Source organism: Crinia signifera, chromosome 7 (assembly GCF_055691185.1).
Source record: "Crinia signifera chromosome 7, ASM5569118v1, whole genome shotgun sequence".
Taxonomy (NCBI): Eukaryota; Metazoa; Chordata; class Amphibia; order Anura; family Myobatrachidae; genus Crinia; species Crinia signifera.
In genome coordinates, this window is record NC_139223.1 from 65,713,637 (window position 1) to 65,737,333 (window position 23,697).

The 23,697-nt window shown below is 44.7% G+C and overlaps 1 protein-coding gene across 5 annotated transcripts in view; it reads right to left on the reverse strand.

The window, feature by feature from the left end:
- The window catches only part of TMC5 (transmembrane channel like 5), a 103,664-nt gene that overhangs the window by 76,905 nt on the left and 3,062 nt on the right, over positions 1 to 23,697 (reverse strand). For 2 of the 5 annotated variants that reach the window (XM_083153271.1, XM_083153267.1), the window contains exon 1: positions 13,209 to 13,421. The exons of 1 other annotated variant lie outside the window; for it this stretch is intronic. In XM_083153271.1, the coding sequence (XP_083009397.1) occupies positions 13,209 to 13,231 (23 nt within the window). In that variant the 5' untranslated portion in view covers positions 13,232 to 13,421. Of the gene's footprint in view, positions 1 to 13,208; positions 13,422 to 13,717; positions 13,821 to 22,244; positions 22,435 to 23,697 lie in introns of those variants that run through there. 2 more of the 5 variants (XM_083153269.1, XM_083153268.1) reach the window with 2 other exon arrangements.

Below are 23,697 nucleotides of genomic sequence, written 5' to 3' on the forward strand. Positions count from 1 at the left end.
GACTGTATAAGTTCTCTTCCTCTAGGAATATGGCACCTAGATACCTCTATTTCCCCATTGCTTTATTCAATTGACACTATCTGCATTCTCCTCCCCCAGTCTGGACCTTTGTATTTGCCTACACCTCCGTCTTCCAATGAGTGCGTCTGTCCACCATGAGCTAAATTGCTTAATATGTGCTAAAGGCACAAATTAAACAGTTAGGTTGAGATTAATCATGGTCAAAAGACAAATCAAAGGTAAATGAAATGGATTTCAGAATAAAATAGCACTTGCTAGAAAGACTTAATCTATCACTATCAGAAGACTGATGTAAAACCTGCATTTCTATTTGGAATTTGGTACACATATACAGTATTCATTTTTGTATAGCGATTGAATGCCATGTTTTAGGCAAGCAATGCAAACGTCACCGAGAACTGAAAGCATTAGCAGTACATTCTAATTGTAGCATTGAGTGAAATTGTTGGGTGAGAGAACTCCCCTTATTCAAGAGTGGTTTGCAACATGTTTATACAGTAGGTGATAAGAGATTATGGGTGTAAGAGATATAATACAGTATAGTGCCCTCTTACCCTTATATTAAAAAAAGTATGTCTGGTAATCATCACTTGTGATCACCAAACAATAGCTACTAAGATGATACATCATTTCGAAAGGACTACTTTTTTTTAAATATTGGTGTCCCTACATGTACAGTGTGTCCGCCGATGGAGATTTTGTGGCCTTGTTTTCAAAACTGTGGTGGCCAGTCTTTGTATCAAGATATTCAGCTGGCCGATGGTGTCATAGGTAGTCTGATGCTGCATCCCAGACGTAGCAGCAGATCACGCATCCACACAGAAGGTGTCTATATTAGACCCCTCCTGCTGCATATATTAGCATCACTGTTCTAGCAACGTATAATCAGAGGGATCATAGTGTCCTGTCTCCCCAGTTAAGACAACACTCCCCACTGGTCCGAACGATGTGTGCATCCGGAATCTGTCTCCCAAGTAAAGACGACAAGCCCCACTGGTCATCCAGAAATTTGTATTTGTTTTTATGGCAGCGAGCCCTGTTGACAATGCAAGGGATTTTTCTGCAGTTTAGTTGTATATGCTGAGGATGAGTCCTACTTGTCTCTTGATGTGAAGGTGGTAATTCAAACACCTGAAATTACTGAAGACATGGTAGCTATAAAAAGCAAGAGACAGAAAATTTACCAATTTTGTTTTTCAGCAAAACGCTTTTGTGTCCAGACTTAAAGGGAGACATTTTCTAAGATGGGAGTTCTATGTCACATGGGATGTTGCTATGGGCAACAAATCAGAATCAAATCATTTATTTAGCACCTTCTAGAAAATAATAGATAATATCTGATTGGTTGCAAATAGCAACATCCCATCTGAAGCAGAACTCCAATCTTAGTCAATTTCATGCAAAGTTTTAACAAAATACCTGTTCGTGAATGCAAACAGGCTTCCAATGAAGAAATCCCAAAGAAAATAACTAAAACTAGAAAATGGATCTCTTATACAGTATATATGTTTAACCAAACTGCAGTTTAGACTTGTCAGTCAGCACATAAACACACAGTACGAAAACTGATCTCGTTTTTGTTTTGTTTTGCGTCTTGTTAGAATTTAATGAGAAGTATCAATTTCTGCAATTGTTTTCTCCTAAAGCAAGAGAAAAGAATTATAAATTATACATACCCAGGATCCAATGCCAGGGACTGAGTTAGAATTCCAGGTACATCATCATGCAGTTTATGTATAACTGTATATGATAAGCGAGAAAACTGTGTAGCAAATGCAATCATTACAGCATTGCCGTTTCTGTTCAGTGGTCGACCCCCCCGTATTTTTGGAACCAGGACTGGTCCAAGAGCCTGGTGTTGGTTTCTTAAATACAGGGGACATCTACACATTTTGTCCCCTGTATATTTGAAACCAGGACGGGTTAATTGCGCATGTGGCTTGTTATGCTTAGGAGGGGGGATCTAACGCCATTTTTCTTTTTTTATTTACTAAATACCGCACACTTCCATGTCTAAAAAAAATAGCAAATTATAGTCACTAAAAAACCGCACATGTCTAAAAATCACACATTTTCATTACTATAAAATCGCACATTTTTGTTACTAAAGATCGCTCTAAATCGGATGCGAATTCCAACTTTGTCTAAGAAAGCGCACCCTATTACATTTCCGAAAATCGCATATGTAACATGCAATTTGGTGTGATTTTTTAGAAACCTAAAAAAATCTCATCCTATTTCATTTCCCCCACAATGTCCAGAGCAGTGGTTCTTAAACTTGTTGGAGGTAGTGAACCCCGCAAGTTTCATACATGCATTAGAAAAACTTGGCATAACATTTATTCAATGTTATGCCAAGTTTTGTCTCCCTGGCCCTTATTCTGGTTGGTGCGGTCAGAGCCGCACACGGGGCTCCGACCGCACAAACCAAGGGCCGCCCACCCGACGGATCGCCACGGCCGTCCGTACACGGACGGCTGGCGATCCGCACAAAAATGGTGGAGGCTACGCCTCCACCATGGTGGGAGCTGCCCCCTGCCTTCGATGGTCGACGACCATCGAAGGCAGGCCCGCACGCCGCGGCAGCTCCCGCAAGCTCAGACCACACGGACAATCGTCCGTGTGGGAGCTTGAAAGGGGGCTGAAAGCTGACATCCGGCGACGTCAGCTTTCCGCCCCCATGTCATGGTAATGAGGGCGTCATGCCCTCATTACCATGCATACGCCCCGCGTTTGCATGGGAACGCCCATGAAACGCGGGGCGTACACATAGGGTAATGAGGGGCTGAAGCCCCTCACGCCCCTATACGCCCCCTTTGCGGCGGACGAAATCCGTCTGCGGCGAAGGGGGCTGCACATGCGCAGAATGACCTCTGCGCATGTGCAGAACAAAAACATCGGCGGTACGGCCGCACGCGGGCCGTACCGTCCGATTTAGAATAAGGGCCCCTGTATTGTTCCTTTGTACGGCGCTGCAAAACACTTGTGGCGCCTTATAAATAAAATTATAATAATAATAATAATGCATTCACGGAACCCTTCAAAGTTGGAAATTTTTTTTTTTTTCAAATTTAAAACATACTGTAGAGATATATTTTTATTAGTGCACAAAATGAACCATGCATCAGTTGCATATAAAATCACTGTGTTCAAAGAACAAAACCAACAAAAGATGATAGTCACACAAAAAAATAACTAATAAATAATGAATATTTACTGCAAATCAATGTAACTTTTGCTGTTGCCTTTTAGAGGTAAAGTTCAGTATCGCATGGATTTACCTTGACAAGTGCCACTCTCATATAATTTTCACAGCAAAGTCTGTTCCTTTTATTCGATTTTATGTCTACCAACCTCAAAAAGGATTGCTCGCAAATATAAGTTGAAACAAATGATATGAGTATCTCAAGGTCTTTCTTGAAATAAAAGGGTAAGGTATGATTTGGTGACAGCAAAATGTTGAGACCGTTGTTGATCTGAAGAGATGCTGTTGAACCTGGCTCTGCTGAAGTTCAATGATTTTGTCGAGGTACTCATCATTGACATCTGCTGCTGCAACATTAAGGGGGAAATTTACTAAAGGAAATTTGTAAAAAAATAGGTGTATTTGTATCCAGAAATACACTTATTTTTGACATTTACTATCCGGAAAATACGGCAATTCGTATTCGCATTGATGTGCTATCAATACGAATTGCCGTATTTTCGGGATAGTAAGGGGGAAATTTACTAAAGGAAATTTGTAAAAAATAGGTGTATTTGTATCCAGAAATACACTTATTTTTGACATGTACTATACAGAAGATACGGCAATTCTTATTCGTATCGATAGCACATCAATACGACTACGAATTGCCATATTTTCGGGATAGTAAATGTCAAAAATAAGTGTATTTCTGGATACAAATACACCTATTTTTTTTACAAATTTCCTTTAGTAAATTTCCCCCTAAATGTCAAAAATAAGTGTATTTCTGGATACAAATACACCTATTTTTTACAAATTTCCTTTAGTAAATGTCCCCCTAAATGTGAAAGGCTTTAGTCAACCATGCTGGATATGACTCTCTGTTACGGAAGTATCCGTTGAGAGACTTTGTGAGCTCATCTAAGTGCAAGGCAATTGCTTGATTCAGTTCCCCGGTTACAGAAATGTCTCCGATTTCAAACTCATCTTCGATCTTACTTACACAGTCGTCCAACTGGGGAGGTTGCATTGTTATCATTATCTGGTCATCATTTAAATAACAGTAGCTTTTTTTTAAAAGCCTTCAGGTTTTCTTACGCTTCGATGATGTTGCCTCCACCCCCCTGCTTCTGTTGATTGAGAACATTGAGAGAATCGAAGATATCGGCCATGTACGCCAAAATGAGAATGAACTCAGAATTTTTGAAACAATCTGCATGACAATGTTGGTGCTCTCGCAAAAACAGGGCTTAGATTGGAAACATTGGTGGTTTTGTTGAGTGGGAGGCTGAATTTTGCAGGGTTTGAAATCAGATCTGCAACTACTTGAGCCAAGATGTCATTGCTCATTTCATCTATTCTGCTGCTGATGGTGTCCTTGAAAAGAGGAATTTTGGACAACTTATTTTCAGCAGCTTTTACCAGCATGATACAGGTTGATTATCCCATATCCAAAATGCTCTGGACCAGGAGAATTTTGGATAACGGATTATTCCGTATTTCGGAATATTTTAATATTTCAATTATGTATTTATAAGTTTCTTGCATTTATGCTGTATAAACACATCAAACACATGAAATGCACACAAATATATTTTATTTGTTCTAAAAACACGGTTTCAAAACATGAAACAAAATTTGTGTACTATCTAGATTTTATTGAATTGGAATGCCAAACAATTATTTTCTTGTACACATATAGTGCCAGTTACATATCATGTCCGCAGTAGTGCTGTTACAAATGTCCCCAGTGAGTTTTTAGCAAAAAAAATAATATTTTTTTCACTTTCTGGAATGTATGGTTTTCGGAATAATTAGGATAACGGATATTCGGATATGGGATAATCAACCTGTACTAGTCATCTTCAATGCAGCTGGTTTTACGAGTATTTCACCAATGGTTTGTGGTTTCCCTGGTGTGTGGTTTCAGGTACGCTACTTCGTATGATGCTGTTAAGATCAGTTTGTCGATGGGTACAAGCCGAGAGTGGCCCTTTCATCAAATCTGGCTCTCTTCATCTTAAATTCAGGAAGCGTTCTGTTCTTGTATTTCCCATCTCCATTCAACTTCAGGAACTGTTCCCTTCATTTTAGCAGCACTGCAAATCATGCATTGAGGACGCTGACTTCGATCCGATTCCTTTTTACACGTGAATCCATATTGTACGTATTCGTCTGACATCTTTCTTATTTGCTTGACATAGTATAAAGGGATTGGAATATTAAAAAGGAAATCACAAATGATGTACAATAACAACAGTGACAAGTTGACTACTAAGCGCACCATGTGCCTTATTCTAGTTCACTCTTTCTGACAAAATCCTTCTTAGATGGACAAAACCATGTGCACTGCAGGGGGGCAGATGTAAAATGTGCAGAGAGAATTAGATTTGGGTGACTTATTTTGTTTCTGTGCAGGAAAAATACTGACTGCTTTATTTTTACACTGCAATATAGATCTCACTTTGAAGTAAAACCCCACCCAAATCTAACTCTCTCTGCACAAGTAAAATCTGCCCCACCTGCAGTGCACATGGTTTTGTCCATCTAAGAAGGATTTTGTCAGAAAGAGTGACCTAAAATAAGGCCCCAAGTTCACTGCAGCACAGATATCAAGGCCAAGTGAGCAGCCAATGATGGCCATGCTGAGTGCGACATCACTTATCATACGAGTAGGGTGAACGGCAGCGCTGCCAGGTTTTTTTGCCATAAATTACAAAATTTATGACAAATTTTACAAGTTGTCATGAAAATTCATCACTATCCTTCAGTTTCTTATGGTGAAACATTGAAAATGCCATACAATTATTGTGTGAATGCCAAAAGTATAGAGGTCGTCAGGGTCAAAATGTCAACATGAAAAAAGGTAGCATGTGACCCTGTCTACCTATTGTACATTGACCTTTTGTGGTAGACCTATTGACTGTCTATCTACACACTGCAGATCTATCAACCAGAATCACAGTAAGCCATGGTCAGAAATAGGAACTTGTTTAAGTTTAGCTGGTGTGTCGAAGGTGGGCCTCTTAGACCTTGCACATTCGGCAGTATGGATAAACACCAGGGAAGTACTGTAGTTTGAAGCATTATTTGCATTAAGTCAAAGATGGGTGGCCACCAATGCTGACTATGCCCCTGCCTGCACCTCAGAAACGGGTCCAGGGTTTTTTGTTTTCACTGGGGGTTTTTTGGATTAAAAAATTTTATAAGAAAAAAAACAATCAATCAATAATAATAATAATAATAATAATAATAATAATAATAATAATAATATGTCATAAATAAAATATAAAGTAATGTATGAAGGTAATTTTAAGATGGAAAAAAAGTTTAAACTAATGTCACAGGCTGAAACTTATTGGTTCTCCCTGGAAAAAAGGGGGAGCACCAAGGTTAGATTTGTGGAAATCCCAGGTATTTTCCCAGGGTGGTGGTCTTTAAAGGGTTTTGACTTCCCCAATGACCCATGGATTTTGCTTCTCCAGTATGTATAACTGGCCTTGGGCGGCATTTGTTTTAATTTCCCCCTCCTCTTAAGATATAAATGTGTGGTTGCAATAAAACGCCTTGGCCATATTATGTCTGCTGCTTGGTATTTTTTGAGTTATTACATGGTCAATACTAGTTGAAAGCCCCATACATAATAAGTTATATTTGAAACAATTTTGCTTATTCCCTCCTCCCGTGATTTGTTAAGGATGCCCGCCGTTGTCCTGCCTGAACAGGCAATGGAGCACATTGTCACATTGTCAACGAGGGCTGCACTGCAGAATATGGCATCGCCCCGCTCACAGCGTAGCTCTCTCCCACCGGCATCAGAAAGTGTGTATGTACTTGCCAAAGCTGGCACTTTCATCGGGTCCCCACTGCCGCCAACATCGCCAGGTAAACACATCGCTTAGTGTGTACTCGGTTTAAGACCATGAAGGCAGTGGTGACACCGAAATTGGCGACACCAGAGGTGGCCAATAGCTCTCAGGTGCCAGACTGTGCATTTCAATTACCCATTATATATTAAGCATGTTATCGTATACGGCACAGGGCTATGGTGTATTTTATTAAGGCCAGTCAGTGGTTAGCCAAACCTCTCTAGTGACTGGCAACACCCAGACTGGAGACTGGCCACACCCCTAAGTTGGGTCCCTACCACAGTATTTCATTCCCCCAGCGGGCCCTTGATGACTCAATCCAACACTGATCTTGGACCCTGTAATTTAAATACATGTCTTTAAATGCTAGACAGACCAGAAATACAGGACTACGTATGATAGTTAAGTTGCAGCCATAGGTATTGACAATGCAGACTGATAATGATCTGCTATTCACCACTGTGAAGTGTTTCAGTTCTGTATTAACCTTTGGTGAACACAGAGCAGGACAGTCCTCGGAAGGTAGCTGTACAACCAAAATATTGGTCTTACAAAAAGGTATATATTGTACAGATGGAGCAGCTCCCATCACGCCGCCCCGCGCTTTCCATCAGAATGGGGCGCGCACATGAGACGTTCCCGCGTCCCATTCACAGTAACGGGACGCACGAGTGTGTGAGACACTCGCGTGTCCCTGTCCTGCTGTCCGCCAGCTCTATCAATATGGCCAGCTGGCGGCAAGGGGGAGAGCGGCCCCATCTGTATATAGGTGAAGGCTAACTTCATAGATGGGATTTTCCCTTCTAAAAATAAATAAATCTCTTCCTCCTTCATTAAAGTCCTGCTAGGCTGCAACTATACATACAATGGCCTTTATCTGCCTAAACACTAGTCAAAACATACACAGGAGTTGTAGACGGAAACACAAACGAAACCACTAACTGTATTTCAGAGGTAGGGAGGACTAAACACAAGTTAAACAGGGCTAAACCAAAACTTGCAATCTATATCTGATAGCTACAATGTACTTATGTTTCCCAATCTCACACTTCAGATTTTAGGGATGGAGAACCTTTGGCCCTCCATCTGTAGTTGAACTGCACATCCCAGCATGCCCGGCAACAGTTTTAGCATGGCCAAATAGCAAAACTGTAGCAGGGCATTCTGGGATGTTAGTTCAAAAAACAGCTGGAGGGACGAAGGTTCCCTATCACTGTTTTAGTGGGTAAATTATCAAAATAATTTAGCTATTATCAAATGATCATTTTTGACACTGAACTGTTCTAAATCATAGCAGTCACTGGGCCTAATTCAGACTTGATATCAAAGCAGATTTTTTTCTCAATTGGACAAAAACATGCTGCACTTCAGGTGCAGAGAGAGACAGATTGGCAGTTTTTTTTTGTTTCTGTACATGGTAAATACTGGCTGCTTTATTTTTACACTGCAATTTAGATTTCAGTTTCAACACACCCCTCCCAAATGTAAAGGCCCATACACACTGGGCGACTTTAATCTGAAAGCCGCTCAAAAAATGCCTGTTTGAGCGGCTTTCAGCTCAAATCCGCCCAGTGTGTATGCCCCAGCGATGAGCGCTGCTGTGCGATCCCGCAACATCGCCGGGAAAAGCTGCTCATCTGCTGGTAATACCAGCAGATGAGCAACTTTGAGGACGGCTTTGCATAGCTCTGTGCTATGCAACGCCGTCCTCCCCCCTCCGTCGGTGCCGGGCAGGGGGAAAGCCGCTCAGTGTGTATGCACTGCGCAGCTTTCCCCGCAGCTGGGCATAGTCGCATAGGGCATAATCTTTACTCTCTCTGCACTTGTTACACTTTCCCCATCTGCAGTGCACATGGTTTTGTCCACTTGAGAAAAAAATCCGCTTATGACCTCTGGACTAGAAATACGAGCCTACTTGGGATGTTGGCAGCATAAAAAATTCGCATAAATACAGTACATTAGTGCATACAATTTTCAGAACTCACTTCAGGAATGAACGTGGTGTCTGAAGATGATATACCAGTTCCTTGAAAACAGTAATACAGCATTTGGTGAGGAAGGTAACTTCACATAAACTGCATTGTCAAATTATTCTGCCAGTTATATAGCAAGCATGTTAGGTGGCATTGGGCAACTCTGTCTGGAAACATCATGTTAATCTGCACTAAAGCTCATTAACATTATGGATGCAATGTAATAGGATGAGAGATTCAGAAAGTGAGAGATTTGGTAAGATATCTCCAGTTTTTTCAAAGCAGCAATCATTTACACTGGTTCTGAAGTGTAGATGATTGCTGCCTTAAAAAAAACCTGGAGATTTCTTCGCAAATCTCTCACTTTCTGAATCTCTCATCCTATTAAATTCCAATTAAATTTCCCCCTATTATTGGATGTGAGACGTTTGCATTCGCTGCCTAAAAATAATTACAGATAAAAATGTCATATAAGTATTGTCAGTGGCTGATAGTAGTGATATATTGGACTACATACAAATAGCTGCAGATAGATAAATGAAGGTGTATTTCTATTTGTTATACATTATTACAGACTATTACTACCTGGGGAACATATTGTGGTTTACTGTTTCCTTACCCTTAGGGAACATTGTGGTCTAGCAGCCTTTGATTTTGAAATAATTATCTATAAGCGAGCCTTGGAGTATTGGGTTTCATATATTGACAAATATCAACATTGACATAATGATGTTCGAATAGGGTTAAGGTTAGTCTGCAGTAAGTTGGCGTTTAGAGTTGCATTTATGGCTAGGTTAAGGTTAGGGCTAGCAGTTAGGGTTAGGATGCTGTTAGTGTTAGGCTGTGGGTAGGGTGAGGCTGGGGTTAGGGCTAGGGTGCGCCCCAGGGGCAGGTGTGATGCGGCTAACTCCACGAAGGGTGATGCGGCCGATTCGCTCCAGGGGGAGAGAGTTGCTGCTAACCTCTATCCCCGGGGACCTGCTCCTAACTGTCACCCTGCACCCTAGGCAAATGCCTAAGGCTGCCTAGTGGTGGCGCCAGCCCTGCATTTAGACTTAGGCTGGGGTTAGGGTTAGGTTGCTGTTAGTGTTGGGTTGAGGTTACGGTTAGACTGGGGTTTGGGCTAGGTTGCAGTTAGGGTTAGGCTGCGGTTAGAATTAGTTTCAGAATGTTGACATGCCAACTTTAACACTGGCTGTTGACTTGTCATCTTTCGGTATTGAACATTGAGACATGTCTGAACATATCAACATTATGATTTTGACATATTATACCCCCACCCCCAGGAAATCTGTGGATGAAGATTCAGCTATCTTCAAATAATTTTATTACATTATAAGGACATAAAAAATGGTGATTCCAGGGATAATGGAAGGAATGGCAATTAGGTTTTCCAGTTGGTGGTTGCACTTATGGGACCTCCCTTGGGCAGTTGTACTGCTAGGTAGCAGGCAGTGGGAATGGGCATTCTGTGGTAGTATGTATAAATTGTCTGCCTTTTTCCTTCACATGTTGGTGTTGTGAAGGCTATTGCTATGGTGCATGGCTCGGTATGCAGTCAGCATCCCGGTAGTCAGGATTCCTACTGTATGTTCAATATACTAACTGCTGTCATAACACAGGCATTGTAACTTTTAAAACATCGGAATGTCAACACAGAATTCCAACAGCCGATATCCCAATGTTCGTATGCCGGGCCGGGGATTGTCTGTATCAGGATGCTGAGATATGGGCCTTATTTTAGTTCACTCTTTCTGACAAAATCCTTCTTAGATGGACAAAAACATGTGCACTGCAGGGGGGCATATGTAACATGTGCAGAGAGAAATAGATTTGGGTGGGTTATTTTGTTTCTGTGCAGGGAAAATACTGACTGCTTTATTTTTACACTGCAACATAGATCTCACTTTGAAGTAAAACCCCACCCAAATCTAATTCTCTCTGCACAAGTAAAATCTGCCCCACCTGCAGTGCACATGGTTTTGTCCATCTAAGAAGGATTTTGTCAGAAAGAGTGAACTAGAATAAGGCCCTAAGTTCCACCTCCACCACAGCTCTGTAGAAAAGCCAGTCCCATTGGGCTTCCTTTACAGGCACGGCATATGTGATGTCATGCCGACACCACTGCTGAATTGAAGAAGAGAGGAAAGCTGCTGGAGAGACAGATATGTGCATTAAGGGCAATTACTGTTGACATTTTGTGAAAGGGCCACTACTTCTGTGGGCATTATGGGGGTTATTCTGGTTGATTCACAAGGCTGTGAATTCACAGCCTTGCAAATTCACCAAACCCCAACCGGCGAATGAACACCCCCCCACGCCCCCGCTCGCAGCGTGGGTTCGCCCACACAGGCTGTGAATGGATGTTTAGCATAAACATCCATTCATATGCCGTGGGTAACCTCCCACATCTTTCGATGGTCGCCGACCATCGAAAGATGTGGAAGGTACACGCATATAACTTTTAAGTCACTTCCATATGCGTGCACACTGGGACGGATATGTGCGTCACCACCTCATTACCATGAGAATGCCCAGTGTTCTCATGGAAACGCCCATGGAACGCTGGGCGTTCCCATATGGTAATGGGGCAGCCTGGCACCCCCCGCCCTTCTCCACCCCCCATACGCCGTCTAGGGTGCGTACACCCTACGTCTGTACATGCGCAGAAACGCACCTGCACATGGAGCGCGGAGGACAGAATGAACGTAAATAACCCCCTATGTGTATATGCAATACTACTGTGGGCATTACGTCTTAGCATAGCATTACTTGAATTGGTTGTATTAGTGTGAGCCACTGTCCCTTTATAAAATATGGGAGGTATGGCACAAATTTTGCAGCGGCAGCCAAAAAACCCTTGCCATGGCTGGGGCTCTGCCTAATGGGGGGAGAGGGAGGGGAGGTGGCAGGGGAAATGAGTTCCATCACCGCTTGAGGACAACTTTAAGCCCCATGTATCCCCATTACCCCTAGTCCCTTGCCAGGTTGAGCAGTAGCAGTCGATGCTCTCTCCCTGCCCTGTAGTGGGCAGGATGAAAGTGTTATTGCTGCTCATTAATGACCCAATCTCACAATACACGTTGTAACATAATGAGCTGAACACAGACTTAAACAATAAAATGAACCCTGACATCTTGTCAACTGTCCAAAATTTCAAGGAATAATCACAGTTGACCCTTGAAATGTCCCTGCCACTCACCAGCCTTTGCCTAATGCACAGTACCAACACACTTGTAATGCTTGTTAGTAGTATTTGTATCAGGTACTGTATGCATTATAAATGAATAATCACTGAAGAGACAGATTAAAAAAATTCTAAAGTCCAGATTCCACCAAAGCAGTATTACATGTCATGTGCTTACATGCCCATTGCTGCTGGGAGATCTGTTGTGCCCCAGTACTAGGGACATGTCTGTGTTTGGGGTACAGCCAAGCATAGTGAATACCGGGTCCCAGGCCCAACGATGCACCTCCACTTTGTACCCAACCTCTCTCTGTGCACCCATGTAGATGCTGGGTATGGGTTGACCAATATTAGGTTGACATGGCTATGGTCGACATGGTTGGAAGGTCGACACAAGCATTAGGTCACATGGTCGACATAGACATGCTTTGGCTACGGTGCCTTGCTGCGCTCGGTACATTTTTCTATTCTCCCTCCACACCCTAGTGGATGGTGGGACATGATACAGCCTGTCGGCACATGTCGGCTCAAAAACAAAGCAAAAAAACCTTCCAAACATGTCGACCTTAGCCATGACAACCAATTTCATGTTGATCCTATGTGTGTCGACCTAACAACCGTATACTGTCAGATCTGTCAGATCTCAGAAGTATCTCCATAGGAATTATTTCCAAATGATAGTAACAAAGCAATGAGAGCATAGGAGTGTAACAGCCAGCTGGTCTAGTTTTAGTTTAAATATCTGTCTATACTGTATATCTAAAAGCATCCATGCAGCTAATTCTACTTCTAAATTTAACACTATATACCCATTATCCATACATTAAAGCAATCTCTCTCATACTGTATGTTTGGGTTTATATCCTCTAGCATTCATAGTACAATATACTCTACATTAAAGGATTAACAGCACTGTTCCTTTAAGCCACCTAGACACACATGCTTTAAGTTCTCAGGTTCACAGCTCTTACCTCTGACTACATCCATATGTCATGGAGCGACTGGATCAGATCGTCATCCTACACAACAGCAGAGTCTGGTACAGTCCAATGTGTGACCCAGCAGGAGCATGTGTATAATACACAAAGTAGTAACACACAGCTGCCAGTCATACAAACACACAGCAGCAGCAGCTCCCCTCCTCACTGTTATGTGTCCTCCTGGAAAACTTCTGCATGCTGTTCCCAGGGAGACCAAGCACTACTGACTGGCTGCGGTCTCTGCCTACTATACACATACAGTGTCACTGTGTGACTCTCCTACATAATGTCATCAAGTAACGGCAGTCATGTATTACACGGCTAATAGTGACATTAGGAAACAGTGCTGTATAACTGTGAGGGCTACTCCCTGGGCAGGGTTCCCGCAGGTAACAGCAAAATCTGACAATGATAAGGTATAGTGTTCCACCTTCTGGAATTTTTTTCCTGGTCACAGGGAAATTTGATTCTTGAAATGCCTTTATATCGGGTAAAATTACCTTTTCAACTTCTGTACTGGTATGACCGGCTATGTATCTTCACCATCGAATCTTATAAGCTTGTATTGTTGTACACATAGCTTGATTTATTTCTTTATAATGTCTGCTGACACAAAAAAAAAATAATAAACATATAATGGAAAAAAACTACGTATTAGTTTATTTCAGTGAATTTTCATTATCTTTTTAAAGCCCTGTACACACACATTGATTTGCTTTTAATTCGATGTTATATTCGATTTTCTATTAGATCTGGCATTAGATCTTTCCATTCGATTTGGCATTAGATATGTACTTTTGCATTAGATATCGAATTCGATATCGAATTCGATATACATTCATGATACATTGTACACATTCGATTTACTAGATCGAATTCGATATTTCCTTGGCTGCACAGTAGATTTTTCTGTTCGATTTTGTGAAAACAGGATCGCGCATCGAATCAAATGCAGATCGATTCAATTTTGCTTCTATAAGCAAAATCGAATTGAAAATTGGGAAAAATCGATGCTTATGTAACAGGGCTTATGTTTTGTTAGCTATCCTGTTATGTACTTACTACAGCATTATTATTACTACGACATTTAACAGGAAATTTGTCCATGTAAACCAGGAAAAAACAGATAGAGACCAGGAAATCTGAAAATATAAAAATGTGGAAACACTGTCCATTGGAGAGCGGGCTCATCCAGGAGGGATGCACTAATAATGACAGCTCTGGTCTTTGTAAATGGAATGCCAGTTGACTATAATATGAACAGATGGAAGTTTTATGTGTATTTCAAAAATAATAACCCTATGTACTATACCCTGCTTCAGAGGTGCAGGCAGGCACATGTCCTGCTGAGATTTCGCCTGCAGGGCACTTGCAAAAGATATGCTAATAATGGTCCAGCTGCCGTTTTGTGCCCACAGACACCCGCTGTTAGCGTCTCACATCCACTGCTCAGGTACAAAAGCAGGACACAGGTCAGTCACATGATTTGGTCCTCAGTCTAAACTACCCTATACTGTCTCAAACTGAAGGGTCTATTAAGACTTGTTCGTATTGGTCCGAATTCTGCCCCTTCCCCGACGTTTGGGGTCTGCGCATGCACAAATATGCACATGTGCAAACCCCAGGAGCGAATGGCTTCAGGGAATTCCACACTCACTGGCCATTCGTTTCAGGAAGGGAGGGCCGTAGTAGGGAAGGTGGCGGCAGCAGGGGCACGCCCAGCATTTTATGGGTGTCCCCAAAAATACACTGGGCGTTCTCCTGGGAACGCAGGCATGTCTACACCAGCGGCTGACGTCTCATGATGTCAATGCTCTCCCTGAATTCGCCCATCTCCTGCAAAGATAAAAGTCAGTTCAGTTTTTATCTGCGAACAGGGAAGAAATCATTTGATGGTCAGCGACCATCGAATGATTTTTCAGCCAGGTGGCGGCATGTGAGGGCATGTGTTCGCATGCACAAGCCCTCCCATGCTAGAGAGGAGTTTCGGGAGGTGGGTGTTCAGCGGGGAGGCAAGCGGTGCTTACCTGTTCGCTAGGCTGTGAGTATATGCAGCCTAGCGAACAGGTCTGAATCAGGCCCTGAGTTTAAAGCATACTTGTCTACACTCCTGGAATGGCCGGGGTGGCTCCCAGAAATGGGTTGGTGCTCCTGACCACCTGTAAATGTGGGCAAGTCTCTTGGAATTTGGATCCAACTGGCTGCCTGCTACTGCCCTTTGTATACTGTTGGTAGTCTGCTGGTAGCTTCCTGACTTCTGGCCACTCAGAGAGAACAGGAAGTGCTGACACCTCTGTGATTGGAGCTGTGGCTTTCTATCACAGCGACAACGCTCGATAGCCATAATGCGCACACTGAATTTGCATCATCCTGTAATATTGGCATCGTATAGCATGCTGGGGCTATGATGACATGATCGTGTCATCAATCCCCCATACCAGCTCACCTCTGCCCCCCCCCCCCCCCACAGTGCCGACCAATTTTACCTGTTGACCTTTGTATCTGTTGACCTCAAGCACTGTGACTTTTTACATGTTGGCATATGGAATATGTTGATATTTTGACCACATCAACCTAATGCATGTTGGCCGTATGGGGTCAACCACAAAGACACAATCCCTCGCATGTCCTGTTGGCGGAGAAATCATTCAATGTTTGCCGACCATTGATTGATTTCTTCAGGTCACGCAATAGAAGTCAGTGGAGACTTTCACAGGAACGCCCATGAAATGCTCTGCGTTTCCATGGGTGACACCCTGACCCACCACTCCACACCCCCCGTGCAAATGGCCCGGCAGCATTGTAAATTGCCGCGGCCATTCACACAGTGGACTTGCATATGCACAAAAAAGACCTTGCGCATGCGCAGTCCATCAACCATCGCCCCTGTCCGAATGGATTAGAATCCCCCCCCCGATTTGTAGTACCTAATGAACATTTATTTGAAATAAACCCACTTCTACTATTTTACATTAGACTAGGTGGCACCGCTGGCCGTGGTCAGCACAAGAGCCACCCAGGTCAACAAAGCCTGCTAGCTAGCGGCCAGCCACCAGGGAAATATGACGAAAATTGGTGTCCCTGCACTGGGCCATGCCCACTTTACTGGAGACCACACCCACCTGCTTTGTAGCCCCACCCCCATCCCGGGTCGGCCGCGTAAGATGATCCTCATTTTTACCATGCTCAAGTTGTGAGCTATGGAATCTCCCTGAAACCAGTTTCGGTACTTGTGGAGTATCATGGCTCCCATCGTATGGCATCGTATGCCATATGTAGTGGCATACGTTGGCATACGATGCGATACGATTTTTACAGATTTTTGAGCATTTTTTCTTAAAAATCGTATGCGATCGCATCGGATGCCATACGATGGCATCCGATGCGATGGGATGGCACCCGATTTTGCACTGAAATGCATAAAAATGCATTGAAATGTGTATTAAACTTGTGAAATGCCCCCAAATGCCATTTTTCATAGTGCACCACCCCCACTATCAACGTCAACCCGAAGCGTGGCGAGCGCAGCGAGCCCACGAGGGGCGGCGGTACGCGTCCTACGACCTTTTCATACCCCCACTATCCACGTCGGCGTGGAGTTGAGAATAGAAAGTGTGGCGAGCGCAGCGAGCCACCGAGCCCGAAGCGTGGCGAGGGGACGCGGATACCTGTGAAGCCCGCGAGGGGACGCGTATAGCTGTGAAGGTATCCGCGTCCCCTCGCGGGGCTCGCTGCGCTCGCCGCGCTTCGGGCTCGGTGGCTCGCTACGCTCGCCACACTTTCTATTCTCAACTCCACGCCGACGTGGATAGTGGGGGTATGAAAAGGTCATAGGACGCGTACCGCCGCCCCTCGCGGGCTCGATGCGCTCGCCACGCTTCGGGTTGACGTTGATAGTGGGGGTGGTGCACTATGAAAAATGGCATTTGGGGGCATTTCACAAGTTTAATACACATTTCAATGCATTCTGATGCATTTCAGTGCAAAATCGGGTGCGATCGCATCGCATGCGATTTGATCGTATGCGATGCGATTTTAAGCATACAATCAGCATACGATGAAGGTCGTGGGAGCCGTGATACTCCACAAGTACCCCAGTTTCCAGCAGGTTGACAATGCTTATAGTGTGGTATGCAAGTGTGATGTATAACTGTGAGGCACAGGGGGTAGGTCATCTGGGAAACCAGGTTGACAGTGCTTAAAATTAAGCATACAGGAATAAGAAAAAGCTCATGATGCTTACAGAGAGATATACAGGAGTGATACAGTATATAACTGTGACCAGTCCAGAGGGCAGGTCTCCTGGGAAAACAGAAGCACTTCAGGCACAGTGCTTATAGGGATATATACATGGACTTGATGGTATTCTAGCTCCGCTGTATCTACGAATACAAATATATTGTCATCAGCAAAACCAGTTTTACGGACAAAATTCCATTGAAGAAGTTGTTCTGAGAAGTTTGTGTGCATAAGCACGGAAGTAGTAAAGCTTTGTCTAAGACCCCTACTCAGTAGAACAGGTTTTCATTTCCATATGACCTGCATGCAAGCAATGGGGAGTGTAATTCCCTAGAGTCAGACAATTGTTTATGTAAAATATCCTTGACCTAAAGTATTTTTCCCACCAGCCCTAGTGGTGTCTTGTTATTCTGCTTCCAGTGACAGCAATAATGTGACAAGAAAATGTTAATGTTATTACTCATCTGCAATTTTTACACCCTGAACACCTTCAAAAAGCCTAAAGCTTATTGATGTCAATGCTTCACCGTTCCATAGAGTCTGTTGCCACACAGCTTACAGAGTGAATTTCTGGGGGAAAAGTGTTCCTACCAGCGTATTTCTACACAAGCGTAATGATAGAATATAATCATAGATTTAAACCGTTTGTTAAATTATATCAAATTAAAAACTGCCATTTATCCTCAATTTTCCCATCTCATTTTAGAGTCTTCCGCTCTACAAAAACTCTGACTTTCCCACTACCCTGTCAGAAATCCAGACTTCACATTTCAAGTCTATAGATTGTAAGCTTGCGAGCAGGGCCCTCCTACCTTTTGACTGTCTGTTTGTTGTATCACTGTTTCCTTTTGTAAAGCGCAATGGAATATGCTGCGCGATATAAAAAACTGTTAATAAATAAATAATAAGTCTGGCTAGAGCAGGGAGGATGGGTTCTGCATGAGAGGAGCTGTTAGAAAAGCCAGTATAGAGCATCATTGCCTACTTTTGAAAACTAGTTTTATGGAGATTTTAGCTGCTAGTAGAATGTTCCACGCCGATGAGAGGACGTGCCATGCTCCGGCAAGGGGGCGTGTCTAACTCCACCTATTGGCGTAGATATCGCCACTAAGGGATGTGTCCTGCAGTGGCAGAAGAAAACTCTGGGCCTGATTTAGATGAGGTTGTTGCTGCCTGTAACACTGCACTTAACGAAATGTAACTCTTCTTCCTCTCTTGCTACTTATCCGCTTGTGTGTGTGTGTGTGTGTGTGTGTGTGTGAGGGAGAGAGAGAGACAGAAGGAGAGAGAGTATGAGAGATAGAGAGAAGAAAGTGCATTTGTGAGAAATTAAGGGGAAGTATGTGAGAGTCACAGAGGTGGGAGCGTCAGAGGGAATGTGAGAGAGAGAGAGAGGCAGTAAATTAGAGTCAGAAAGGGAGAGAGCTACGGAGAGAGCAGGTGTGAGAAAGACACAAAGTGGAAGGTAGAGAGAGAGAGAGAGAGAGAGTGTTTTGCTCTCAGTGGGTAAAGACACAGACTCAGAGTGGGCAGGGGTGGAGCGCAGCTGCTGTATTTGAGGAACCAGGCTCACCCTGTCATCCTGCATACACCTATAACCAGGGAGGGAAAGTGAGAGCAGGGAGAGAGAGAAGACAAGTGGAAAAAGGGGGCTTGGGGAGAGAGAGAGGGGGAGTGTGGGATAGAGTAGGGGTATGAAAGGCTTGAGACCCATTGCACTATGCCCTCCCCCTTCTGTATAGACATCGCTGTGTACCTGAGCCACTGGTCGCTGGGTCTTCTGCTCACCAGCGCCAGTAGCTCAGGGTCTTCTACTTGCCAATGCTCACAGGGGGAGATTGAGACAAGTGGCGCTGAAAGGTGAACATGTTACTGCGGCAGAGCCGCTTGTGGTTGGCAGAATGGGCCTGCAACCACTGCTCACGGGGGGATAATTGGACTTTAGCGCCATTGTTAGCAGGGTGAGCCACTGGCAGGGGGAGCATGGGACTACGGTGCCGCTGTCTACAACTACGTTTAAAATGTGAAAAATGTTGCAGGGGAGGGCCTGCTAGGCCATGGGGCTCCCCAAAAATATATGCCCCATAGCCATTACAACTCCTGAACCTTCCATAGTTACACCACTGCATCTCTATATTATATAACACACATACCCACATATTAAAGACAGTACATGCACCTGCGTTATATTATACACAGCCCCAACTCCCCATTATGCACAGCCCCAACTCCCATTATGCACAGCCCCCACTCCATTATGCACAGTCCCCTCTCCATGGTCCCGGCAGCTAGCAGCAGGCAGAGGAGACTCGCACACTGTGAGTGAGTGAGGTGGGCGGGGCCAGCTTCAGTGAAGAAGCAGAGCCCCGGCTGTTGGCTCTCCTGGTCCTCTGGCTGATATGCTGTCAGGGCAGTGGCGGATTCAGAGGGGGGGCACCCGGGCACGTGCCCCTGTCATTTTCCAACAAACCCAGCCCTGTGTCTCTAGCCCCCCGGTAACCGGAGATATCGCCTGGCAAAGCTGTAACGTTTTTTTCCCCAGAGATATTGCGTGTAAACCATTTTTTTTTTTTTAAATGTTATTTCATAGCTGTTCATGTTCTTTGAGGGCAGATTACTCTGGAACCAAACGTTCCAGCTTCACTGGACTAAAATCATTCAAAGCCCATTTAAAAGTTCTTCAATATGATACTTGTCTTATGTAAATGGGTCAGTTGGTTCCGAAGATATAGCCGGCTAAATTAGATAACTGGTTAAAGGGGGGAGGGTTGGTTTTCACTCCCCCTCACACCAGAAAATGCAGGGACTAGGCTAGTGTAAAAGGGGCCAACCTGGGAATGCATTTTCTTGTGTGAAAGGGGTATTATTTCAAATACCCGGGACCTGCAGTGCTCTGAATACAGACAGGCTCTGCCACTGTAAGTGGCGATCACTTCTGCCTGGCAGCGGCTGTCCCTCATTTCCCGCGAGCATGTATTCCCCCTTGGCAATGAGCATGTAATCCCACATGGCAACGAGCATGGAACCTCTGGCAATGAGCATGGAACCCTTGGCAATGAGCATGTAGATTAGCAGCACTTATGTAGAATAATTTTTAATAGGCATTATGGTGTTTGGCATAATACATAATGGACATAATGGCGTGTAACTTAACGTGTAATGGACATTATGGTGTAAATTGTCCTTTGGTGGACAATGTCCCTGTTTATGAAGCGTATTGTGAATTTTGGCTTAATCTGTGTGGCATTATGTGAATTTTGGCTCAATCCATGTGGCATTATGTGAATTTTAGCTCATTCCATTTGGCATCATGTGTAAGAGGCAAGTATAATGGGGTCTAGTATTTTGTTGCATAATGTTTAGAAGTTGTATATGGTGTTGTACACTACACTCAAGGACACGCCCCCTGTAGAGTGGCCACACACCCTTTTCTGGAGTGCGTCTTCGGCGCACGGACAACTACATCCTTCACTTTTGTCGCCATGGTTATCCTGCGTGCTTTAAATGCCAGGGCCTATTTTTAATCCCATTCCCACCCTCTCTCTGCCGCTCTCTTAGCATGTACACTGGCACCACTAACACCGCCCCTCCCCCACCTAAACCCTCTTTTATCATGGTGCCCCCCCTGTCATTTTATCCTGGATCCGCCCCTGTGTCAGGGCACTGCAGCAGCTGAGCCACCGCTACCCACAACCCCACGGTGGCTGGCTGTGATGTTTCCCTGCAAGCCCCGCCTGCTGCCATTTATGGGTGTGTGCATGTGCAGTCCGGACATTACGGGCGAACCCCAGAAACCGGGAGGACTGTGATGCTTTTCGGGGCAGTGGGAGGCTCCTGTAAAAGTCGGGAGCCTCTCAATGAATGCAGGAGGGTGGGTAAGCCTGGTACAGAGCCAGAGTCACACTACAACCTCTGTGCTCTGCTAAGCCTCAATCTGACAGCAACAAAGTAAGCTGGATGGGGGAAGCGTGGTAATACATGGAGAGCAGGGGTTCAGGAGGATTATAACACTGCTATAGGAGAGGGGGGACAGGCAGAGACAGATATAAAGGTGGCCATACACTTATGTGATTTTGCCCGATTTCATCCAATTTAAATGAATCAAGGCAATCAATCGAATGAAAAGTGGCAAATCAAATATTTTTACCTCTGGTCCAAAGCGTGGATACGTGTGCATCGGATCAGAATATATAATTTATCAGACCTGAAGCCTTCGACAGGGATCGCATTGGATATATCGTATGCAAAAGGACAGACTCGCCAAAATAATAATACTACTGGAGGGTTGACTCCTGTGGCTCCGTCTGATGATAACACGGGCTGGCTCACTAAAATAGATGTTAACTTCAGCGAGAGGGGAAGGAGGAGGCGGTGCGGCAAAGTTGCCTCCTCCTTCCCCTCTCGGTAAAGCTAACATCTATTCCAGTGAGCCAGCCCGTGTTATCATCAGACGGAGCCACAGGAGTCAACCCTCCAGTAGTATTATTATCTTGGCGAGGACACTACAGCCAACAATCTTAAGATAAGGGGGGGGGGGGGGGGGGGGATGTGACAAATACAGCATCTCTCCACATGAGAGTGATGTGGAGGATCCAACCCATATATTGGAGCAGTAGCAGAAGCCAGGTGTGTAATCAGCAGCACCTGTGATTTAATGATATAAGTGTTCCCAGGACAGAGTCATCTTGCTCTTGATGGTGGATTAGCTGCCTAAGTGATAGGCCGGGGTGTGGGCTATGGTAGGGACCACTGGAGCATGTGCAGAAGTCTGTTCTATGCTGTGATTACCTGTATGCTGCTGCCTGTAACTCACTTGCCTGTGGATATGTATCTGGTATGCTGTGACCTGCTGTTCAAAATAAACATCAACCGCCACTCCAAGCTGACTGGTGTCAATGGCGCTGGTGCCCTCACAGCTGATGTCCAGCAGGATACACAACGAAGAAGGTGCGGACACTTAGAGAGTGTCCAGAAATAGACGTCTAAAAAAAATAAATCACAAATACCTGTTGACCTGGTGTCGCTGTCTGCTGTAGTGCTTCTTGTACAGTGTGGTCTTTATATCAGCACTGATACAGGGCCGGCACCACCACTAGGCAAGTCTAGGCATTTGCCTAGGGCGCCGGCCACTGGAGGGCGGTAGTGAGCTGGAAAGCTTCACCACCGCAGCAGCGGAGCAGAAGAGTCGGAGGAAGAAGCAGGTGTTCGGTGAGTGAACACTCTCTCCCCCCCCCAGCAGCACGGCGACCATATCGCACCCCCCCACACACACACACACCGCGGAGCAGGAGAGCCGGAGGGAGAAGCAGTGTTCGGTGAGTGAACACACTCTCTCCCTCCCTCCCCCCCCCGCAGCAAGACACACCGCGCACCGCCCCACCCCCCTGCGTCCGGGCAGACACACCGAAAAACCCCTTCCCAGCAGGGCAGAGACTCCGCAATCACCCCCCCCCCCCGGCGGCTGGGCAGAGACACCGCGCACCCCCCGCCCGTCCCCCCGGCGGCTGGGCAGAGACCATGCGCACCCCCCCCAGCAGTTGAGCGCCGCGGCACCCCTCCCGTCTGGGGCGCTCCGGTGCCTAGCACCGGCCCTGCACTGATATGCAAACCAGACCTGTGCTAGAAACACCACAGCAGACAGCGACACCCCAGACAGGAAACAGGAACTGTATGGGTTTTCAAAGATAGCGGGTGCAAGAATGAACACTACAAGCAGACATTGTTTGCGAGCCAGTAAGATAGGAAATGTATATACAGTATATAGATATGAAATCAGAAATTAAATATTTAGTTATCATAAAGGAAAACATAAGTGGAGATAAGATTCCAGCTAAAGCTTTTTGCTGTTAAAGTGATATTCTATCAATGCAGGCTTCAAGGTTGAAGCTTCAGCATATAAACTGTAAATAGTAAATTAAGATGCTTTTTGAAATCATGCAAATATAGGAAAATATTATGAAAGAAGTTGCAATGTCTCCCAACCCTGCTTTTTGGGCACTGTACCCAGGGCCGGAGCTACCATTAGGCAGCCTTAGGCATTTGCCTAGGGCGGTGCCAACAGGAGGGCGGCACCGCACGCTGCCGATGAATAGTTCCATTGCTATACTATTAGTACAGCTCAGCCCTTTTTCTCCCACACATCCGCCCCCTCTGATTATCCCTCCCAGCAACAGAATAGTCCCGCGATTCGCCGGTATTCACATGCCGCCGCTGCACCATTAATTTTCTCCAGACCATCCCC